At 60.3% G+C, this 19,465-nt stretch overlaps 1 protein-coding gene across 2 annotated transcripts in view; it reads right to left on the reverse strand.

Moving 5' to 3' along the window:
• Window positions 1-3,664: 3,664 nt before the first annotated feature.
• Window positions 3,665-19,465, reverse strand: part of COL6A2 (collagen type VI alpha 2 chain) — a 31,371-nt gene continuing 15,570 nt past the window's right edge. The window contains exons 5-28 of one of the 2 annotated variants that reach the window (XM_037158158.2): window positions 19,285-19,350; window positions 18,668-18,721; window positions 18,544-18,588; window positions 18,214-18,240; window positions 17,937-17,963; window positions 17,789-17,833; window positions 17,125-17,178; window positions 16,643-16,705; window positions 15,994-16,056; window positions 15,642-15,731; window positions 14,947-15,009; window positions 14,353-14,415; window positions 14,065-14,127; window positions 13,614-13,676; window positions 13,307-13,357; window positions 12,949-12,984; window positions 12,513-12,575; window positions 12,271-12,333; window positions 12,055-12,090; window positions 11,745-11,790; window positions 11,393-11,545; window positions 10,748-11,200; window positions 10,528-10,566; window positions 3,665-4,765 (exon numbers count right to left, since the gene is read on the reverse strand). In XM_037158158.2, the coding sequence (XP_037014053.2) occupies window positions 4,167-4,765; window positions 10,528-10,566; window positions 10,748-11,200; window positions 11,393-11,545; window positions 11,745-11,790; window positions 12,055-12,090; window positions 12,271-12,333; window positions 12,513-12,575; window positions 12,949-12,984; window positions 13,307-13,357; window positions 13,614-13,676; window positions 14,065-14,127; window positions 14,353-14,415; window positions 14,947-15,009; window positions 15,642-15,731; window positions 15,994-16,056; window positions 16,643-16,705; window positions 17,125-17,178; window positions 17,789-17,833; window positions 17,937-17,963; window positions 18,214-18,240; window positions 18,544-18,588; window positions 18,668-18,721; window positions 19,285-19,350 (2,325 nt within the window). In that variant the 3' untranslated portion in view covers window positions 3,665-4,166. Of the gene's footprint in view, window positions 4,766-4,842; window positions 7,474-10,527; window positions 10,567-10,747; window positions 11,201-11,392; window positions 11,546-11,744; window positions 11,791-12,054; window positions 12,091-12,270; window positions 12,334-12,512; window positions 12,576-12,948; window positions 12,985-13,306; window positions 13,358-13,613; window positions 13,677-14,064; window positions 14,128-14,352; window positions 14,416-14,946; window positions 15,010-15,641; window positions 15,732-15,993; window positions 16,057-16,642; window positions 16,706-17,124; window positions 17,179-17,788; window positions 17,834-17,936; window positions 17,964-18,213; window positions 18,241-18,543; window positions 18,589-18,667; window positions 18,722-19,284; window positions 19,351-19,465 lie in introns of those variants that run through there. The other variant, XM_037158159.2, reaches the window with a different exon arrangement.

Below are 19,465 nucleotides of genomic sequence, written 5' to 3' on the forward strand. Positions count from 1 at the left end.
ATCTATTTCCTTTGCTAGATTGGGCAATTTCTCCTTCATTATTTGTTCAAATAAGTTTTCAATTTCTTGCTCTTCCTCTTCCCCTTCTGGTACCTCTATGATTCAGATGTTGGAATGTTTAAAGATGTCCTGGAGGTTCATAAGCCTCTCCTCATTTTTTAAAATTCTTGTTTCTTTATTCTGTTCTGGTCGAATGTTTCTTTCTTCCTTCTGATCCACACAGTTGATGTGAGCCCCAGTTTTCTTCCTGTCACTGTTGGTTTCTGGTACATTTTCCTTTATTTCACTTTGCATAGCCTTGACTTCTTCCTCTATTTGTGACCATATTCAACCAATTAATTCTGTGAGCATCCTGATTACCAGTGTTCTGAACTGTGCATCTGATAGGTTGTCTACCTCTTCGTTGCTTAGTTGTATTTTTTCTGGAGCTTTGATCTGTTCTTTCATTTGGACCCTTTTTTTTTTTTGTCTTGGTGCACCAGTTATGTATGAGGGGCGGAGCCTTGGGTGTTCACCAGGGTGGGGCAACACTTGTTGCTGCATTTTGTCGCTGTATGTGGGGGAGGGGTCTGAGAGAAAACACAGGTGCTTGCTCCGCTCTCTGCCGGATTGAGTCACTTCCCCCACTACCCGCAAGCAAACTGAGCCCTTCTAATGCTGATTCCCAGGTGGGTGGGCTTGTGTAGGTTCTAGGACACTGTGGGTCTCTCCAACGAACTCTCTCTCCAGTGAGGCTGGGAGTTTCTCCCGCTGCTGTCTCAGCCACCATAGGTGTTTTCAGTCTGTGGTTTGAGGTTTTATTGCCTTGCACTGGGACCCCAGGTTGTGTGGTCTGTGTCGCTCCCCAGTTGTTCCTCCTGGTTTATCTTCACACAAACATGGGACCTCCTGCCCTCACTCCCCGCATCCACCAGCTGCCTCCTTGCTGCAGGTCCTCCCCGCTCTGGCTGCCTGACTCCACCTTTCCTACTGGTCTGGGTGTTTCTTCTTTAACTTTTTGGTTGTGGGACTTCCATACAGTTTGATTTTCTGTCGGTTCTGGTTTTTTGTTTTTAAATTTGTTGTCCTTCTTTTGGTTGTGTGAGGAGGCACAGTGTGTCTACCTACGCCTCCATCTTGGCTGGAAGCTAGAAGATCCTGTAATTTTCTTAAATTGCTCCTATTTTCTTTTCTGAGGCATGTTTGTGTGTTGCCTGCTTTTCTATTGGTGCCATCTCCTGACTTACCTGCACCTGCAGAGGCGGCTTCCTGGCCCCTGAAGGTGCCTAGTGTGACTACCTCTGGGAAGGAATGGTTTGGGGATATGGGAGCATCCTTCACACCTTTACTGTGAATCTTCTATATAATGTGTGTTTGTGGCAGCAAGCAAACATTCAAGGACTGTGTCATACAAAACACCCAGGGCCACTGTGGTTCCTGTGAGCGAGCATGTCCATAGGAGTTGCAGTTGGAGCTAAGAGGACTTGGTGTGGGGGTGCTGGTGAGGGAATATTGTCAAAAAAATGTTAGGATAGGATGTTAGTGAGGGGATGTGCCACTCTGAGAGACAGGAGCATGGCTGGTCCAGGCCCCTGGTCTTTGCTGGGTCCTCTTCACTCACATCCATTCTTCTGAGGGGACAGGATAATGTCCATGTGGGTCCAGGGGGACAAGAAGGCAGAACACAGGGTCCTGCCATCTGGGGCCACGGTGAAGGTCTGAGGGAGTCCCATGTGTATGAAGTGAAGGTTCCTGCATGGAACCATCATAGAACCCTAACTCCAATATCACACATGATGGGCAGTGTGTCTGAGGGTCCCTGAGGGGCTGAGGAGTGGGGACGTGGGGCTCAGAGGGCAGTCCCATGTGGGGGCTGGTGTCTTTGCCCTCTGGGGAGGTTAGTGGAGAGCTCTGTGGACACCAGCATGGCGAGCACTCTGTGGGGCTGGCCCGCACCCTCAAAGAACCCCAATGCCCACTCATGGGTGTTGTAAGTCCCTTCCAAAGGGACAGATGTTCTTGCCTCCTGGGGGTCAAAGGCTGAAAAGGCAGGTGCCAGTGTCAGAGAGAGGGATGTGTTTTTCCCTGCAGAGGGGCCCCTGGGCAGCGTCTGGCAGGCAGAACAGCAGCTGTGTGGAGGTGGGGAAGTCTCTGCCTGCCACTACCCTTCCCACCCCTGGAAGTTCCCAGGCATGAATGCTTAGGTCTGAGTCTTCTGGGTGGTCTCAGGGTCTTCTTTTCCTCTTACTGGCAGTTTGTATGACTCTTTGTGTGGTAGAGAAAATGGGGTGTAGAAGGAGAAAATGCTTGGCTCAAAGCCCTGCCTCCAGCTGCAGGCTGTGTAGGCAGACAATGAGCAGTGAGGAAGTACCTCCAAATGAATTAATCGGCCCCACAAGGGAACCAACAAGGTGTCAACATGTTCTGGGCTGAATGGTGTCTTCTCCAATTCACACATTGAAATTACAGCCTCTGGTATCTGAGAATTCGGTCTTATTTGGAAATAGAGTCTGCAGATGTAATTAGTTAGGTTGACATGAGATCATACTGGAGTAGGGTGGGTCCTGATCCCAAATGACTGGTGTCCTTATAAGAAGAGGAGCTGTGGGGACAGACATGCACAGGGAGAAAAGCATGTGAAGACTGGGGTGCTACGGACAAGTCCAGGAGCTACCAAGAGCTGGAGCACACCTGGGCAGATCCTTCCCAGAGCCTGCGCTGGGGCCTCCGGACGAAGATGATCCACTAAGATGATCCCGTTGTTTCAGCCACCAGCCTGTGGCACATGGTTAGGGCAGCACCAGGACACTGGATAGTGACAGTGGAGCATCTGCATGGGCCCCAGTGGTTTAACGGGGCATTTCTCAGAGCGTGAGTTTAAAGACCTGGAAGTCTGAACAATAAGTCACTGATGTTGCCAGGGAAAAAAAGAAGCTGTCCATCCAAATAACCACAAAATAGCCCCCTGCAGACCAACAAACTAAGCACTTTGACCCTAGACTGAGGACAGAGGGAAATGTCATTGACCAAGTAGGGTTTGTTTTGAGCCCAAAGCTGACTAGATAGGTATGGATTTTATGGTTGATGCTGTGAAAATGAATAAAGAAAAACTTAATAAAATTGGAGTGGGGAATCCCTGACGGGACACTCTTCTGCAGGACCACCCAATGCCCACCCCACTGCTCTCTGCAGACTCCAGCAGGAAGAAGCTACCTTAAGACCATTTTACTACCCAGGCAGGAGGAAGTTTTTCTCCTTCCCCAGCAACAGCCCAGCCAATGAGAAGCTACCACCAACTTGAACTCTCGCTTTCCTCCAGTAGACTTCTGCTCATAACTGCCCCTCCCAGGTCCTCCTTTTTCCTTTGTTCTCCAGGCTGGCCTATGAGTTTACCATAGTTTGCATGTCCCAAATTGCAATTACTCTACTAGTCCCAAAGAAACCCATATTTGCTGGTGAAAAAAGTGGCTATTTTAAGGTTGTCAAGATTGTCCAGTCTGTGCACTTTGGGAGAGTGTGGACAGTCAGAGCTGGAGGTGGCATTTGCTCCTACACTGTCTCCATGTAAGTGGGGGCAGAGGGTTGGGAGCATGATAAATGCTGGTGGGCATGTGGACTGTCTGAGTCCAGCTGGCCTCTCAGGAGTCCTTTGTGGGCACAGACACATGGAGGCTGGGGAGCAGCAGGTGGTTCAAAGCCTTTATTGGACCAGGGGGTGTGCATACGGGGACCTGAAGGACCTGCTGTCACAGCTGTGTCTGATGGAGGCAGGTGACCTCCAGAGGTGAGGCGGAGACCTGGGTGCAGGGCTGAGTACACAGGGCTGGCAGAGCGCCTCTGCAGGGTGCTGGGAAGGCGGGTGGGAGTCCAGGGATAAGGCTGGGCTGGAGGGAAAACAAGGCCTGTCGGTAAGGGTCTGATGCATGCCCTGGGAAGCCTCTGGGACTGGGGAGGGTGTAGGTAGTAGGGCGTTGCTGGATAGAGAGGAGGGGCGTGGGCATCAGTGCCCAGGGCTGTAGGACCCCCGAAGATCTGGGGATAGGGGTGCTCCACTCCTGACTTCACACCCACACTAGAGAGGTTGAGTCTGCAGCATTCTGAGCTCTCTTGGTGGGAGCAGAGTAGCACCACGGACAGGAGGACAGCGCCTGTGGGGCTGGACCACAGGCCGGGCGGGGCGAGGGGCGCTAGCAGATCCAGCGGATGAACCTGTCGAAGAAGCCCGGCTGGACCAGGCTGTCATAGTCCTTCTCACGGAATATGGCAGCTGTGTCGCCCAGGCTGATCTTGGAGAGCACATCCATGTCCACGTCGCTGCCCACCGCCACCACAGTGGGCACCACGTTCTGCTTGCGCATGGAGTGCACTGCCTCGTCCAGGCTGTGGTTGCCCGTGACGCCGTCCGTGAGGAACACAAAGGCCAGCTCAGCGTGGCGGCGTGTCCCAGCCAGCGTGCCGAGCACCACCTGGTTGATGGCGTGCACGATGCCTGAGCCCACGTGCGAGAAGGAGTTGAGGTAGCGCGCATTCTCCAGCGCCTCGTGGATGACTGTCAGGTTGGAGGTCAGAGAGAAGGCCACCTGCTGCTCGCTGGGGCCCCCAAACTGCAGCAGCGCCATGCGTGCGTTGAGCGGGTCGTCGTCCCTGCGTGCCAGTGTCAGCCGCCGGGACACCTCCTCCACGAAGCGCTGGGCCTTGTGGAAGTTCTGCTCCCCCAGTCGCTCGGAGCCGTCCAGCAGGAAGACGATGTCCACGGGCCGCTGGGTGCACTGGGCCACGTACAGCTCTGGGGGGAAATAAGGGTGGTGGGCAGGGGCGACCCAGGCGCAGCCCCGCTGGCTCCACCCTGGCCCTGCCATGCCACTGCCAGGCCACACCCCCACCGTGGTCCAGCCCACGCTCAGCGCCATGTCTCTCTGTGCCCACCCACTGGAGCTATGTGGCCCCTGCAGCTGGGGGCACTGCACCAGAGTCACCGTTGTGGGAGCCCACCCCAGCCCCAGGCAGGGGTCTGGTGTCCCTCACTGTCGTCTCCTCGGACCGTCACCATCTCTCTTGGTTGTGCCTCTACCAGGAAATGTTTCCAAACCTGGGGACGGAAGGCCCTTTCCACCCTACGAGCACTGCCTAGTGCCTGCTCCAGGCCGTCCAGGAAGGAAGGGGTCAGCAAAGCCCCTTCACTTGGCCCAAGAACTGGATACCCTCAGAAGGGCCACAGTCTGTTGGGGAGCGGGTGTGGGAGAGAGGGGCAGGGAGGCTGTCGGCTTGTTTGTAATTGTGTAAAGAGACCTGGAAGACTGGGTCCTGAAGACACCCAGACGCAAGGACCCACCTGTGGCTCTGACCCCAGTACCTGCTGCCCTAGAGCTGCCTGGCATCAGCCAGGCCACATTTCTTCTGGCCCTTGGAGCATCAGAAAGAGAAGGAACCTGTGTCCCCTCTGACTGGACAAGGCTTTGGTGGGCAGTGGGCACAAGTGTGGCCAAGACCCTTGCAGTAGCCTAGGTGTCTCACTGCTACCCGAGGAGAGACTCTATTCCCCCCTCTGGATGGCTGACCAACAAGGACATACCGGACAACGTCGAGGCCAGCCTGCAGCCAGGACCAAAGCTGGGCCTCTGGGGGCTGTGGGCACCCGCACAGCCTGAAAACCCACTCCCCACACATGTGGGGCCACCTGGCCAGACACGCAACCAGGCTCCTTCCTCAACGCCTCACTCCGGACCTCAACCCTCATCACCACCGGGGCCGGGCAGGGACGGGACTGGTCCTCCTGCTCTCGGCCAGCTCCTCCACCCCATAGGCACCCCTCCTGGATATGGGCCAGAAAGGACTCTTGTTCACAGCCCAGGTCTGCCCATCCCTGAGGCCGGTTGGCGTCCCATCAGGAAGAAGGTCCTGACCTGCAGCACCAAAGCCTGAGGGCCTCTGCCCAGGACCTGACTCCGCCGCGGCACCCACCTGCACGGGTAGGTGACTGCGGTGGGCCAGCCCCCAGCTAGAAGCAGGTCACCCCAGCCAGCAGTAGGTCACCCCAGCACACAACCGACCACAGCAAGGCATTCACATTCTTTGTTTCTCAGCTTTTATAGAACATGTAAGATGTGCTCACGGCATCTACAGAACACCCCGACCTGGGTGTGTCGCTACAAGGTGCCGGGCGCCAGCGAACAGGATGCTTTTCTAAGGAGCTTATTAAGGACGTAGCTTATGTTCATGGCAGTGCAAACGAAGAGCAGCTTGTTTTCAATGCACATGTTCTCTGGGCACTCCGACCCTGAGTCCTACAAGCAGGCAGACATGTGGCGAGGGGCCGGTTTGGGGAAGGTTTTCCTCAACATGGGCACAGAGGCCGGAGGCTGAGCCAGGGCTGTTGAGGCTGTCCAAGGGCTCTGCTGGTCCTCTTCTTTCCCCCCACTGACCCCCAACCCATGGCCGGGGGCCTGTGCAGCAGGGAGGTAAGACCCTGGCTGCGGGAACCGGGCCGGGTGCAGACAGGAGCAGGTGCAGGGGCCCCAGCTCAGGATGAGGCCTCCTCTGTATTAATCCGGCTTCTGGGGGAGCAGGCCCTGGGGCTCTGAGCATGCCTCTGAGATGGGGTGTCTCTGCGGTCCCCAAGGGCCTGGGGCAGGCGGAGGACGAAGAGGTGGTGCCCATAGACCCTTTCGAGCCTGTTGGCCAGCAGTTTGGACAGGGTTGCCTTAATGGGTAACTCTTAACAACCTCAAATGTTGTTGGAGGTTGGACAGCTCAGCTGGACTGGGGTGGTGGGGTCAGCTGAATACTGTGCCCCCAAAATGCCTACATCCTAATCTTGAAGCCTGGGAAAGTGACCTTATATGGTGAAATTAGGGCTTTCAGATAGGACTAAATTACAGACTTTGAGATGGGAGATTGTCCAGGGTTACCTGGTCGGCCCTAAATGCCCCCTGGTCCTTATAAGGAGGGCAGAGGGAGGGTAGGCGACAGAAAGGAGGCCATGTGACCATGCAGGCAGCAAGGAGAGTCAAGAGGACTCTCCCTGGAGCCCCTGGAGGGAGCCTGGCTCTGCCGACACCTTGGTTTTGGGGTCTGACCTCCAGACTGAGAGATTCCTGTTGTCAGAGCCCCCAGCACACGGCGGGCAGCCCGGGGAGCAAATGCGGGCGGCCCTGTTGGGGCAGCTCCGACCTCTCCGAGCATCGGCAGCCCTGTGGCTTCAGCAGAGTGCCAGCGCCGTCTCGGGGTCACCCACAATGTCCCTGTGAACCAGCTTAAAAGTGTCAATGAACAGCTCCATCCATTCCTGCCGCTCGCCTCCTGTGGCGAACTTGGCCCGCTCAGCGGTGTAGACCAGCACGGCCACCAGCCTGGAGTAGGCAGCCGGGTCCTGCGTGAGCTCCGTGGCGTTTAGCAACTGTTGGATCTGGGGGATGCTCGTGGGGAAGGAGGTGTCCGGGCCCTCTTCCGTGCGGAGGAAGGTGACCGGGGGCACATCGCCAGGCCGCCATCCATCTGCGGGGCATCCAGAGAAGGCTTTAAGGGACGTGGTCGGCGTGAGTGGGCCTCCAGCCGCCCTCCTTGGGCCTCTCTCCTTGGAGGTGAGTTAGAGCCAAAGCCAGGAACAGGGCTGAGGCTCAGCCAGGGGTCGGACGAGGAGACGGGGACACTGCAGTGCCAGGGCTTTGGGGGCCGGCAGCAGGGCACGTGCCGAGGAGACGGAGCGGAGGGCCTTCTTGTCCCCACAGACCTCAGGAACTAATGACAAGACTCTCGGCTCAGACCACTGCACTGAGACCTGATCAGACTCTAATACAGCTGCTGACCGCTCACGGTGACCCCGGGATGAGGAGCCCTGCTCCTTACAATCCTCCACGTTGCCAGGAGAACTCACTGCACACTGTGGCCCAAACCTGACGACAGGGCCCCTCTTCGAACGGTTACTTTTGAAAGCCGGCAGTTATAAAACCTTCCCTGCTCTTAGAGACGGACATTTTCACCCACCCAGGAAAGGACCCCGGAGCAGCAAACACAGCAAACACTCGGGGATGCCCCCGCCCTCTCTCCCAGCCCCTGGAGGTCCGGGCCTCACTTCCGTGGGCACCGTGCCCCGACCTGCGCCACCGCCTCCTGTCCTGCAGGGCTGAGGAGGCTGAGGAGTCCTGGGTGCGTGCTGGTCAGCAAACCCAGGTGGCTGGTCACATGGACCCCCCACCTCCATGCCCTCGGTGCCTTTCCCTCAATGCACCAGCCCTTACAGAGTCCCCTGCCTTTGTTTGAGGGACGCCGGGCTCAGGATACACTGGGCCCCCTCTCTCCTGCAGCAGCGATCTTGGAGTAAAATCTGTCTCTGCCTCTCTGTTTCTCTTGGACACTCTCCTGGTTCTGACACAGTCAGGCTGCCCCTGGCCCAGGCCAAGCCCAGGCCTGGCTGGACCTCTGGGTGGGCGGGGCTGTTTGGCCCGGAAGACCAGGGCCATGCCAGAGGTGGTGGCACCCCCGCCCACCAGCGCCTGTTTGCAGCCCTGAAACACTGAGGATGCCACTCAGCTTGCCACAGGACAGTGTCTGCATGTCACAGCACACTCTGTAGTCACATCTGCTTTCTTCTCTCTGGTCACAGTGTCTGTTTTACTTGGAAATTTCTACTTCCTGACCAGGGGATGAGCCTGTGAGTCTGGGCGGAGGTGGTAAAGGCAATGCAGGGAGGGGGCTTCAAGGGGCCTGTTCCCTTTCTCTGCCAGGTCCTGGGGGCTCAGGGCAAGCCAGGTCACTGTCCCAAGGGGTCTGCATTACTCTAATGCAGAAGCCAGACAAAGGCATCACAAGAAAGGGAACTGCAGCCTGAGATCTTCCCATGAGCAGACACAAAAATCAACAAAAATCAGCCAGATCGAGTCCCACAATATAGAAAACACACTCCATGACCAAGCAGGATTGCCCCTGGTCTGCAAGGCGGGTTCAACATTGGAAAATCAACTGCCGCGTCCATCACACCAACAGGCTGAAGAACAACCCCGCGATCACATCACCAGCCCCAGACACACCATCTGACAAAGCCCACTGATCCGGGGGTGGGGGCGTGGGGGGGTGGGGAGACCTTCCTCAGCTCGGTCCGGAGCAGCTACAAAGAACCTCAGCTACCACGGAACGACAGGGCCAGGTCAGGGCCGGGTAAGGGTGCTGGGCGCTTGGGTTTGGGGTCTGGTTTCTCCTCTAGTGGGGCCACAGTTACTGTGGGACCCACCCCCGAAGGACTGGGGCGCCCTGGGGGCAGGGCACAGCCTGCGGACTGACTGGGTCTCAGTGGGGAGCCCGGCTCCCTTGACTCAGGAGGGGAGGAGCCCTGGGGCAGCATCTCCGGTTTGGGGTGGTTCTGGCCATCACACAGCTGTCCTCAGCTGACTCTGGAGACCCCAGGCCCAGACTGTCTCTGGGACGACCGCACAGCTTTGTCACAGAGACAACTTTGAGGAGCATTTCCTTGGAAGTTCTCTGTCAGAATAAGTGGGGACCCTGGCCCCCAGTTCAACACATTACTTCCTGAAGGTACCTCAGCACCTTTGAACCTGCTTGGTGGCCCCAGGCCACCGGCTAGGAGCCCGCGCACAAGCCCAGGAACACTGGCTGCAGGTGCAGACGTGGGTGTCCTCTGCGGACTGGCCAGCACAGCTGGCCTGTACCCCTCACGGCAGCCCCACCTTTCAGAGTCAGCTCTGGTCCTTGCCTCAACACGCCCTGGGCAGTTGCCTGTCACTCAGCAGGAGGGGCCAGCCATGGTTCCAGGACCACTCAGTAGGGAGCGACGCATGGCTTGCCAACAGGGGCTCAGCTCCTGCCACCCCTGGGACACCTGAGCGGGTGCTGTGGTTCCCGGTCCTGGTGCAGCTGCAGAGGTGTCGGTACAGTCCCAGAGGAGTGACAATGCTGTCTTGCCCCTTTCTGCCTCTGGAAGACCCCTCACTCCTGGGAGATGCCTTGGAGACAGCCTCTGTGCAGCCCAGGGCCCCAGCCATGCACTGAACCATGTGGGGAGGGGGCGTGGAGCCCTAACCGGGAGCTGGAGTCGGCCCCCAAGGGAAGAAGGATGAGCCCTCAGGGGTCTGAAGGACCTGGCCCGACAGCCTCCGGCGGCTGTACAGACTTCACCTCCCAGAAGGTTTAAAACTCTTTTGTTTACTGGCTCCAGGGCTCCTGCCTGGGCAGCTAGTGGGGCTGGAGAGGGGTGAGGAGTGGGGATGGGGTGGGGGTGGGGTTGGCCCTGTCTGTCTCTCTCGGGCAGAAGAGACCACCAGGCCTGAACACCAGGGCACCAAGAGCAAGGCCAGGCCCGCAGCACCCACTCCCCACGTGTGCCAGGGGGGCGGGCTGCTGAAGCCGGCTGAGCCCTCCAGGCCCCGGCCTCAGAGCGGCTGGGGCCGAGGGGGCTGAGGAACCAGGGCTCTGGGCTGAGAGTCCAGTCCCAGGGCTCCTCACTACGGACGGGCCCCACGGTGCACTTTCCTGTGCGACCCTCTGGGCCCGGTCGCTGCTAGTCTAGGGAGGGCACTTAGTGGCGCCGAGTGTTACCTGTTTGGCAGGGGAGGTCCGGGCACACGATCTGGGGGTCTAGGAGAGAGGAAAGGAGGCCGGGGTCCCGGTCAGGCTCCGCTGCCCGGGGCGGGGGCTGGGCTCCCTCAGTGGCCCACCGAGGCCCCAGCCACTTCCCTCCTGAGGTCCCTTCCCTCCTGCAGGGATGAGGGCTGACAGGCGGGGGGGGGGGGAGCTGTGAGGCCCCGCTGCTGCTCACCGGGGCACAGCACGTCCTCCATGTCGTCGATGAACTTCTCGGCCACCAAGTCGGAGAAGAGTGTCATGTTGCGCACCTGCTGGGGCTTGTCACACGCGATGGAGTTGAGGTTCTCGCTCTCGTGCTTCTCGTGGAACATGTCCCCGATGCCGATGGCCGTCACGGTGACATCGTGGTTGCACAGGGCCCGCAGGTTGAGGTCGTCATCCCGGGGGTCGTGCCGGCCGTCCGTGATGACCACCGCGAACACGCGGGTCTTCTTACGCCGGCTTTCCTTGATCAGCTTGTTGTAGGCGAACTTGAGGGCTGAGGGCGTCCAGGTGCCGCCCGCGATCCACTCGAGGTTCTTGACGGCCTCCTTGAAGCTGGACAGCGAGTCGATGCGCTCATCGTCCAGCTGGATGGCCTCGAAGGTGCCCTCGTGGCTGTACTGCACCACGCCGACTCGGGTCCCTGCGGTGGCCGGGTGCGGGCGTGAGGGGCTGGCCTGAGTTCTGTCACCGCCGCCCATACCCGGGGCCACCCTCAAGTGGGGGCTCTGGGACCGTGACCAAGTGAATGTCACGTCCCTCCTAGGACTGGATCCCAGCATGTTCTGCCCGCTGGTCTCCCACCCCCGCCCCTGCTCCTGAGGGTGTGGTTGACCTGTCTCGGACTTGGGGTCCTTGGCGATGGCCCCCAGCCTGTTGACCACGTTGATGACGAAGTTCTTCTCCAGCGTGAAGTTGGTGTAGCCGATGCTCTCAGAGCTGTCGATGACGAACACCACGTCCAGGGCGCCGCACCTCTTCTCACAGTCTGCGGGGGGGGGGGGTTGGCGGCGGTGGCTGTGCGTGCTTACCTGGGACCAGGGTGCACCCCAGACCACGGGGCGCACAGCCGAGTGTACGGCGGGAAATGACCCCACAGCGGAGGGAGGGACTCAGACGGTGACCCCGACCCCTGGGCACCAGCCCGGGGCAGCCCGGCAGCACCACCCTGCGAGGCCGAGACTCACCACAGCACCCACAGGTCTCCCGCACGTAGGTCATGACGTCACACTCCTGCAACACAGGTGTCATCCCAGCTGGGACAGCGAACCCGGAGGGCGCTGGGGTGCCGCCGCCACGGGGAGGGTCTGTGGCCCTGTTCCCCTGGCCTCTGACCTCCACCGCCACCCTGACCCTAACTCATCCCTGCTGACCCTGCTCTCTGACCTTGCACTAACCCCACTCCTGCTGACCTCTCCCTTTGGCATTGCCCTTGCTGCCCTAGCTTTTTTGGTTTTAGGAGGAAGGACATGGATACCAGCCCTGGGTGACACCTACCGTGAGGCCGGGGTCTCCGGGGGGGCCAGGCTCTCCCTGGAGGAAGAAGGACGACAGTGAGAGGTGACTGCTGTCACGGCGAGGCCGGGCAGGGACCCTGCACACTGACCCCGCACTTCCACCACAGGCGCAGAGCCCCGTGGTGCAGGGTGTGTGCTGGCCTGGCTGGCCCAGGGACTATGGCACGAAGGCCACATGGACCTGCGACCGACCTACCTCAGGTCCCGGGTCTCCTCTCGCCCCCCGAGGACCTGGCTCACCAGGGGGACCAGGATCTGCCTGAGGAGGAGAAGGACAAGTGGGCTCAGCAAACACCTAGGTGGTCCCTGCACACCCCCCAGGTTTCTGGGACAAGGAGAGAGAGAGAGAGAGAGAGAAGGAGGGGGGAGGGGAGGGGAGGAGGAGTGGAGAGAAATGAGGGAGGAGGAGGGACCGGGAGGAACCGGGAGGACACCTACAGTTTCGCCCTTTTCTCCTTTCAGCCCCGGTGCTCCTTTCACTCCGAAGTCACCTCTGCCCCCCTAGGACACAGGACACATAGGTTAGGCCGGCAGAGGGGACATCCGTGGAAGAGCTCGCCCCCACCCAGCCTCCCCAGGCCTCCAGCGAGTCTGCGGAGTCTGCTGGGAACATGGCATGCTTTGGGACGGGAGGACCTGTGCCTGCTCTCAGGCTCAGTTAGGGCAACAGCACAGGGCATCTCAGGGGACCCAGATTCAGGTTTGACAGAGACTGTGCTCAGCTGGCTGCCATACTCAGCACTCAGCACTCAACACTCAGCACTCAGCACAGGGCAGCTGCTGGTGGCCAAGCATGAGGTGAGAAGCACTGTGCTCCAGCCACAGGAAGCAGGGCACCGGCCACCCCAGGTGCGTGCAGAGGGGCCCCACGTACCTCGGGGCCAGGTGAGCCTGGCTCGCCTTTGTCTCCCTGGAAGAAAGGAAGGGTGGCAATTACTGGGCACAGACCCCTGAGAGCCAATGTACTAACCCTGGGACACAGCTGGGGACCTGTGGGTTTCCTGCACCCCTTCCCTTCCCTCGCGATCTCAGTCGTCACAACCTGTGGGCGAATGCTGCCCACACTGCGTCCCGACAGTTCCTGGGGCACCTGCCCCCGGGGTGTGCCTCTTGTGTGCCCTCCGCACCCTGTCCCCCAGGACGAAGGCCCTCCAGGGAACCAGTGGGAACCTTCAGGCCTTCCCGGAGATGCCTGCCCCTCCCCGAAGCTCCCATCCTATGCCAGGACTTACAGGTGGTCCTCGGGGTCCTGGGTAGCTGATTCCAGGTCTGCCAGGGTCTCCCTAGAGGACGGGTGGGCCATCAGGGCAGGTCCAGTGGGAAACATGAACACTCAGCATGGACTGAGCTGGCAGGGCTGAGCTTTGGCGGGGGGCACGCTCCCCCACAGGGTGAGAACTGCAGTGGCCACCCAGCCCCCTGCCGGGCCCCCACGCTGAGGGCCGAAGGTGCACTGCTGGCAGCCTCCCTCCAGGGCTGAAAACGGCCTCAGCGCCCCGCCCCCACCCTCTAGTCCAGCCGGGCCGGGAGGGGGCATACCTTCGGGCCAGGCTGTCCTGAATCTCCACGGGGACCAGCGTCACCGGGGTCTCCCTGAGATCCCTGAGGGCAAAGAGAAAGAGGAGAATTCGTACAGATTGACTTTGCTCAGCTCTGACCACCAGGTGACACTGCCTTGCTGCCCTGAGGGTCACTGCCTGGCCCCTCCCCTTCCGCGTGCCCCCTTGGGGCTCCCAGGCCCCACCTCTGCTTCCTGCTCATCCCCCACCCCCACCTGGTGAAGCTGGACCATTCAGGGCAGGACTAGGATGTGAGGTCCACAGGGACCCTCGGCCCCTGTCCCACTGCCTCAGTTTGCCACGGGGACAGTGTCCTGCAGAGGACAGGAGAACCCAAGTGGCAGTGCAGGGCAGGGGAGTTAGACAGTGAAGGACAGGCAGGGGCCTCAGCCCCAGAGCCGCAGGCCCCTCCCAGGTGATTTGCCACTGACCTGCTTCCCGGGCTCCCCCAGAGCCCCCTGGGGGCCTCTGGGTCCAGGCAGGCCTCGGTCTCCCTGGAAAGGAAGGGCACCTCAGAGACCTTGTCATCAACACTGCAGACGTCGAAGGGTGGGGGAGAGCTGCCGCCCCCCAGAAGGTCCTGGGCATGGCCTCTGTCCTCAGCCCCGACCAAAGCGGCCCTGGTCGGGGCTGCAGGAAGGGAAGGGCAGGGGAGGGGCAGGGGGTCCCAGACTCAGCCCTCCGGCCAGGGTGCTGGATGCTGCCTGCCCCCCACTTACCTTGGCTCCTTTGCTGCCGATCTCCCCAGCCAGGCCCCGGGGCCCCTCGGAGCCAGGGTCACCCTGTGAGAGGAGAGCCCAGTTATCTGGGGTGTGTGGGAGGAGGTGCAGCAGGAGGGCACCACACTTTCTGGAGAGGACCCCAGATTGTGGGGGTGACGTAGGAACAGCAGCCTCTCGCAGCTCGGGCAGGATCACCACCCGTTCCCACAGGAGGGGCCCCCCTCAGCCCTTCATCCACGCCACACAGGAAACTCCGATTCTGCCCCCAAAACAGGACACCCCGCCCAGCTACAGGAGGGTGTGCATGTGGCGGGAGCCTGTGGGTGGAGCAGTTGGCAGCTTTCATGGCTGTGCGCTTCGTGCTGTGTGAGTGAACTTGGCCGAGCCCCAGCCAGGTTCCTCCGCAGGCAGTGCAGGTGGGGATGCCCTGGCTGCCTCTCGCTTCCCCAGACCTTTCAGGGAGTGTCCCCACTGAGAGGCGTGGGGCCACATTCGTTCTCCTTTGCCACAGGACCACCAGCACCACGGTGGGAGCCCGGCGCAGAGGTGGACACGGGACAGCACCCACGCTTCCCACGCACAGACACTCACCTTCTCGCCTTTGCGGCCATCACTGCCTGGGCTGCCCTTGGCTCCAGGGTCTCCCCTGCGCCCCTGCAGACAGTGGGCATGTGAGTGGGGGCCACAGGGAGAGCCCACACCGGGGGACTCTGGTTTTGGGGTCTGGAAGCCTCTCAAGAGGGCCTCAGCCTAGACACTCATCCTCTGCCCGGACGGTGTGATCCCAGCCAAGGATTTAGGGAACGATGTGGGGAGGGGCTCCCGGTCAGCTGCCAGTGCGGGTCGCCTTTCAGCTAACGCGACTGGGACCTGGCTTGCACTGGCTATCGGTGCGCCACTCAGCTCACTTGCAGGCTGGGCCCGGCCAGGCCTCGGCATGCACCTCCTGGAGGACCGGCCCTGAGCCTGGGCCCCTTTTGCCCTGTGGCAGGGCACCCAGGGCTGGCTTGGCAGCATGAGGACGCTTATGTTGGACCCACAGAGTGTATGCCTGGGCCTGCGTTCAGCCCTCAGGGGTGGCCCGCGGGAGGGCAAGGTGGGGGTGCTGGGCCACTTCATGGGTACTGAGTGTCCTGCAGGGGTGTGGCCGACACTTTCCTCCTCTGCAAGGGGTGTGTGGAGGCACACTGGGGACTCTCGGACTCAGAGGGGCCCAAGCAGGGCACAGGCCAGGAGGGGCTGGGCAGGGACCTTAGGCTGGAGGGGCCTGAGAGGTGTGGACTCACGGGCTCGCCTTTGCGTCCTCGAGGCCCTGGCCCACCTTTGGCTCCTTTCACACCAGAACTTCCTGGGGCTCCGCTGTTGCCTTGATAGCCCTGCGGGAAGGAGACAGCTCAACCAGGTGGGATGACCTGGGCCACGTGAGCAGGCTTGGCCTTACTTGGTCAGGTGGGACTGGATGTGACTCGGGGGGTGGGTGCTCTGTCACCCAGCCACAGGACAGAGAGGCTGGTCACCTGCTTGGGCATTGGGCTGGCGAGGGTGCCTGCTCTCTGTCCTGCCCCCCACATCTGTTGGCCCAGTGGGCACTGCGGTGTGTGGCCGGGGCAGGAAAACAGGGACCCCGGGGGCACTTGCCTTGCTTCCCTTGGCCCCATCGTCTCCTGGGGGCCCTCTGCGTCCTGGGCGGCCAGGGTCCCCCTGGAAGGGTTTGGAGAAATCAGCCTCATGTCCTTTGGATATGGACCAGGGGCAGGATGCTGGAGGGGCTGGGGGCATGCGCCTTCCCTCCCATGTCGGCAGAGCACAGTCTTGGGGGACAGGCCCCCCCATTCAGCTCCGTAGGTGAATGAATCAGACATGGCCCCTGTCTGAGTGTCTGAGGCTGCTGGCCCGGGAATGAATACCGGTGGGCAGAGGGATACCTCAGGTGGCCTAAGAGGCATAACCTCAAAGGCGACTTCCACAAGAGCCCCCTGGAGGCCTGGCAGGAGGGTGGGCTTGTTGCTGTGGCCATTGAGGCACCGTGCAGCTGCCCGAGCTGCGACTCTCAGCTCCGAGTTAGACGCAGTTGGAGAGGACCCCAGAGGGCACCCCACAGCCCCCCGGAAGGACACAACTAAGCCTCCCGCCCCCTCTGCCTGGTCTACAGGGACAAGCCCCTCTGCTGTGCTTCTCAGCCTAAGTGCATCCCCCAGAGGCCCAGCACCACAGCAGGGAGAAGGCCACCTGGAGGGCAGGGACCCCGGTCTGCTCTGGCCGCTGCCCCGTGGGCTAGGCCACCTACCTTGGCACCCTGGTCTCCGGGTTCCCCAGGGCTACCTGCGTCCCCTGGGTAGCCGTCGAGGCCCTGTGAGAAAATGGGGAAAGAAGCTGTCTGGGTCTCTCCCTCAGAGCTGCACTTGGGGTTTCTCCACTAGCTCAAGGCCAGCTGACATGGGGACGGTGACCAGCCCCCCCCTGCCCACACACACATTGTCTGGATTGGATGTCCCACCTGGGTCTCGGTGGCCAGAACCCGCCAGACCTGGGTGGGACGACCAGATAAACCTCAGAGCCGAGCTGTCAGGACTCTAGGGAACAGCTGCCCCAAGGCCACTTCATCCTGTTGTGACCCCAACCCAGCCTGGTCCCTGGGCAGGGGCAGGGACGGGCAGGGCAGGGCCAAAGAAGGAAATCAAGCTCAGGGACTCCCGGCTTCCCTGACCCTGCCTGGTGCCTCCAAGGGGTTTTAACGTTAATGCGAAGAGGAGCCAGAGCCATGCTTACCCGACTGCCGGCGTCTCCCTTGCAGCCAGGAGGTCCGATGCGCCCCAGCTTGCCCTGAAGTAGGAGAGGGGAGCAGAAGACGCGTCAGGGGCAAGAGTCAGGGGATGATGCGCCAACGGCAGGTGTGAATGTGACAACGTGACAGGCGTAGGCGTGGTCCATGCCAGCCTACGAGCACTGGGCACACACGCGTGCTACTGTGTGTTTTAATGGCTTGACTGTCACGGCGGCGTTGCTGTGGGAGCGGGAGAGTGGGCGTGGTGCAAGTGTCCAGAGTGCCTCCTCCACGTGTGTGCATGCCTGTATGCACGTATGATGTGTGTGCATGGGCGAGTGCATGCACGAGATGTTTGTGTGCATGCGTGTATATGTGTGAACTTCCACTCAGGCCAATGTGGGGTTGTGCAGAATACAATGGAAAGTTCCTGCGAGGCTGGGCCGTGGTTTTCAGAGGCAAGTGTCCATTCCTGGACACCGGCAAGTGTCCACTGCCCTTGCAGTGGCCTCATTTGTCCTGCATCCGGAGCACAGGTGCAGACTGGGACTGCTACAGCCACACACTGGGGAGAGGCCAGGCCCCAGGGAAGGACCCGGGAGCCTGAGAGATGCTGCTGGGCACGATCCCCCTGCCTGGCCTGGGATGCAGCCCAGGGAGCAGAGTTACCTTCTGTCCATCCGTCCCATTCTTGCCTGGCAGGCCGGAGGCACCCTGGAGGGAGAAGGGAGAGGGGACTCTTGTCAGACCCGACCGTCATCCCTCGGAGGAGCAGGAAGGTGGGGTGCCCTGCCCACTGGCCCAACACATGGCTTACCTTCCGCCCGTCAGCTCCAAATTCTCCCTGTGCAGAAGGAAAGTGAGGCTGTGAGCTCAGATCTGCAGCATCACAGACGACCCCCCACCTTAGGGGCCCAGCTCTGCCCTTGGCCAAACGTGAGGCCAGAAGGACCCCAGGACCAGGCCACCACAGCACAAAGCCACATAGTGCCCCCAGCAGGAACTGCAGGCTGGCCAAGGATGCTGTGGGGAGTTGGGGCTGAGGCTCAAGCAGATGCCAAGTGGAATCTGGCTACTGGGAGCTGGAATCTCACCTTCTCTCCTTTGAAGCCAGGAACACCCTGAGGTCGGAAGGAAAGAAAAGCAGCGTTATGGTGGGGAGTGTGTGTGTGACCCAGCAGGTCACCAGAGCGGGTAGTGGTCACCAGCCTTGGGTAGGGAGACATGACTGGACTCAAGACAGACGTTTGGTTTGGGGACAACACTCAAAATACTGAGGTGCTTCACTTCCTTGAGTTAGGGGAAAGGAGGTGGGCTGGGCCAGAGACATCCTGGCCCTTTGGGCTGGTCTCACCGGGAGCCAGGCAGCCTTTGGCTTGTCCCCAGCGTCCCCAGCCATGGGAGCAGGGCCGGGTGCAACTTGCCTTGGGTCCTGGGAATCCGATGGGGCCTTCAATGCCTGGGTCCCCCTGTGGAAGAACAAAGGGCCATGGGTATAATTCCAGCCTGGAGAGCAGGGGCTGCCGGGCTGGGTGGGAGGGCACGTACCTGTCGCCCTTTCTGTCCGGGCTCTCCAGGCTCGCCCATGTTGCCCTTGGCGCCCTAAAAACAGACAACAGAAAAGGGGTAAGTTGAGGCAGGGAGGGGCAGGGTAGGCCATTAGGGACCCTGTCACTGGTTCCTAGGAGATGGAAGAGTGACAGGCTCGGTGTCAGCATGGCTTGGCCGCTAGTCCCCACCAGGTGACAACGTCAACTCCACATCAGGATATCCCACAGTAGGGTCAGAGGCCCTGACCTCAGAGAATCCTGACCTCTGTCAGTCCAGGGCCTGTTTTAGCCATTTCTCTGAGCTCTGACCAATAGTCCGGGGTGGGGTGTCCAGCTCCGATTCCGCACTGGCCTAGGCAGCACCCACCCTCACGCTGTCTGCGATACCAACTTGTTTGCTTTATATGAGCATTTTAATGGCAAATCTTAATTTCAAAAATGTCTCTACTTTCCTCACAATGTCATTTAAAAAGGAAGTAGATAAAATGGAGTTTTAGTTTCTCCAGGGTCAGAAGCGTTGAATCCATCAAAGGGTAGTTGGCCAGCAATTCATGGTTCTAGAGGGTTTGGGGGCTTCCCAGCAGGGCAGACTCCAGGGTGGGCTGGGTATCTTACCTTCTGTCCGCGGTAGCCTTTGGGGCCAGGGGGCCCGGGGATCTCCAGACAGCTCACCTTGTAGCACTGAAATGAGAAGCAAGGGGCAGCGTGAGGGCAGCACGACAAGTCCAGCTGGGAGGGAGGGAGGATGCTGCCCAGGCCCCCAGCCTGCTGCGGGTAGGCCATCCTGAGCACCGGG

Source organism: Artibeus jamaicensis, unplaced genomic scaffold, assembly GCF_021234435.1.
Source record: "Artibeus jamaicensis isolate MK-2021 breed Jamaican fruit bat unplaced genomic scaffold, CSHL_Jam_final scaffold_474, whole genome shotgun sequence".
NCBI lineage: Eukaryota > Metazoa > Chordata > Mammalia > Chiroptera > Phyllostomidae > Artibeus > Artibeus jamaicensis.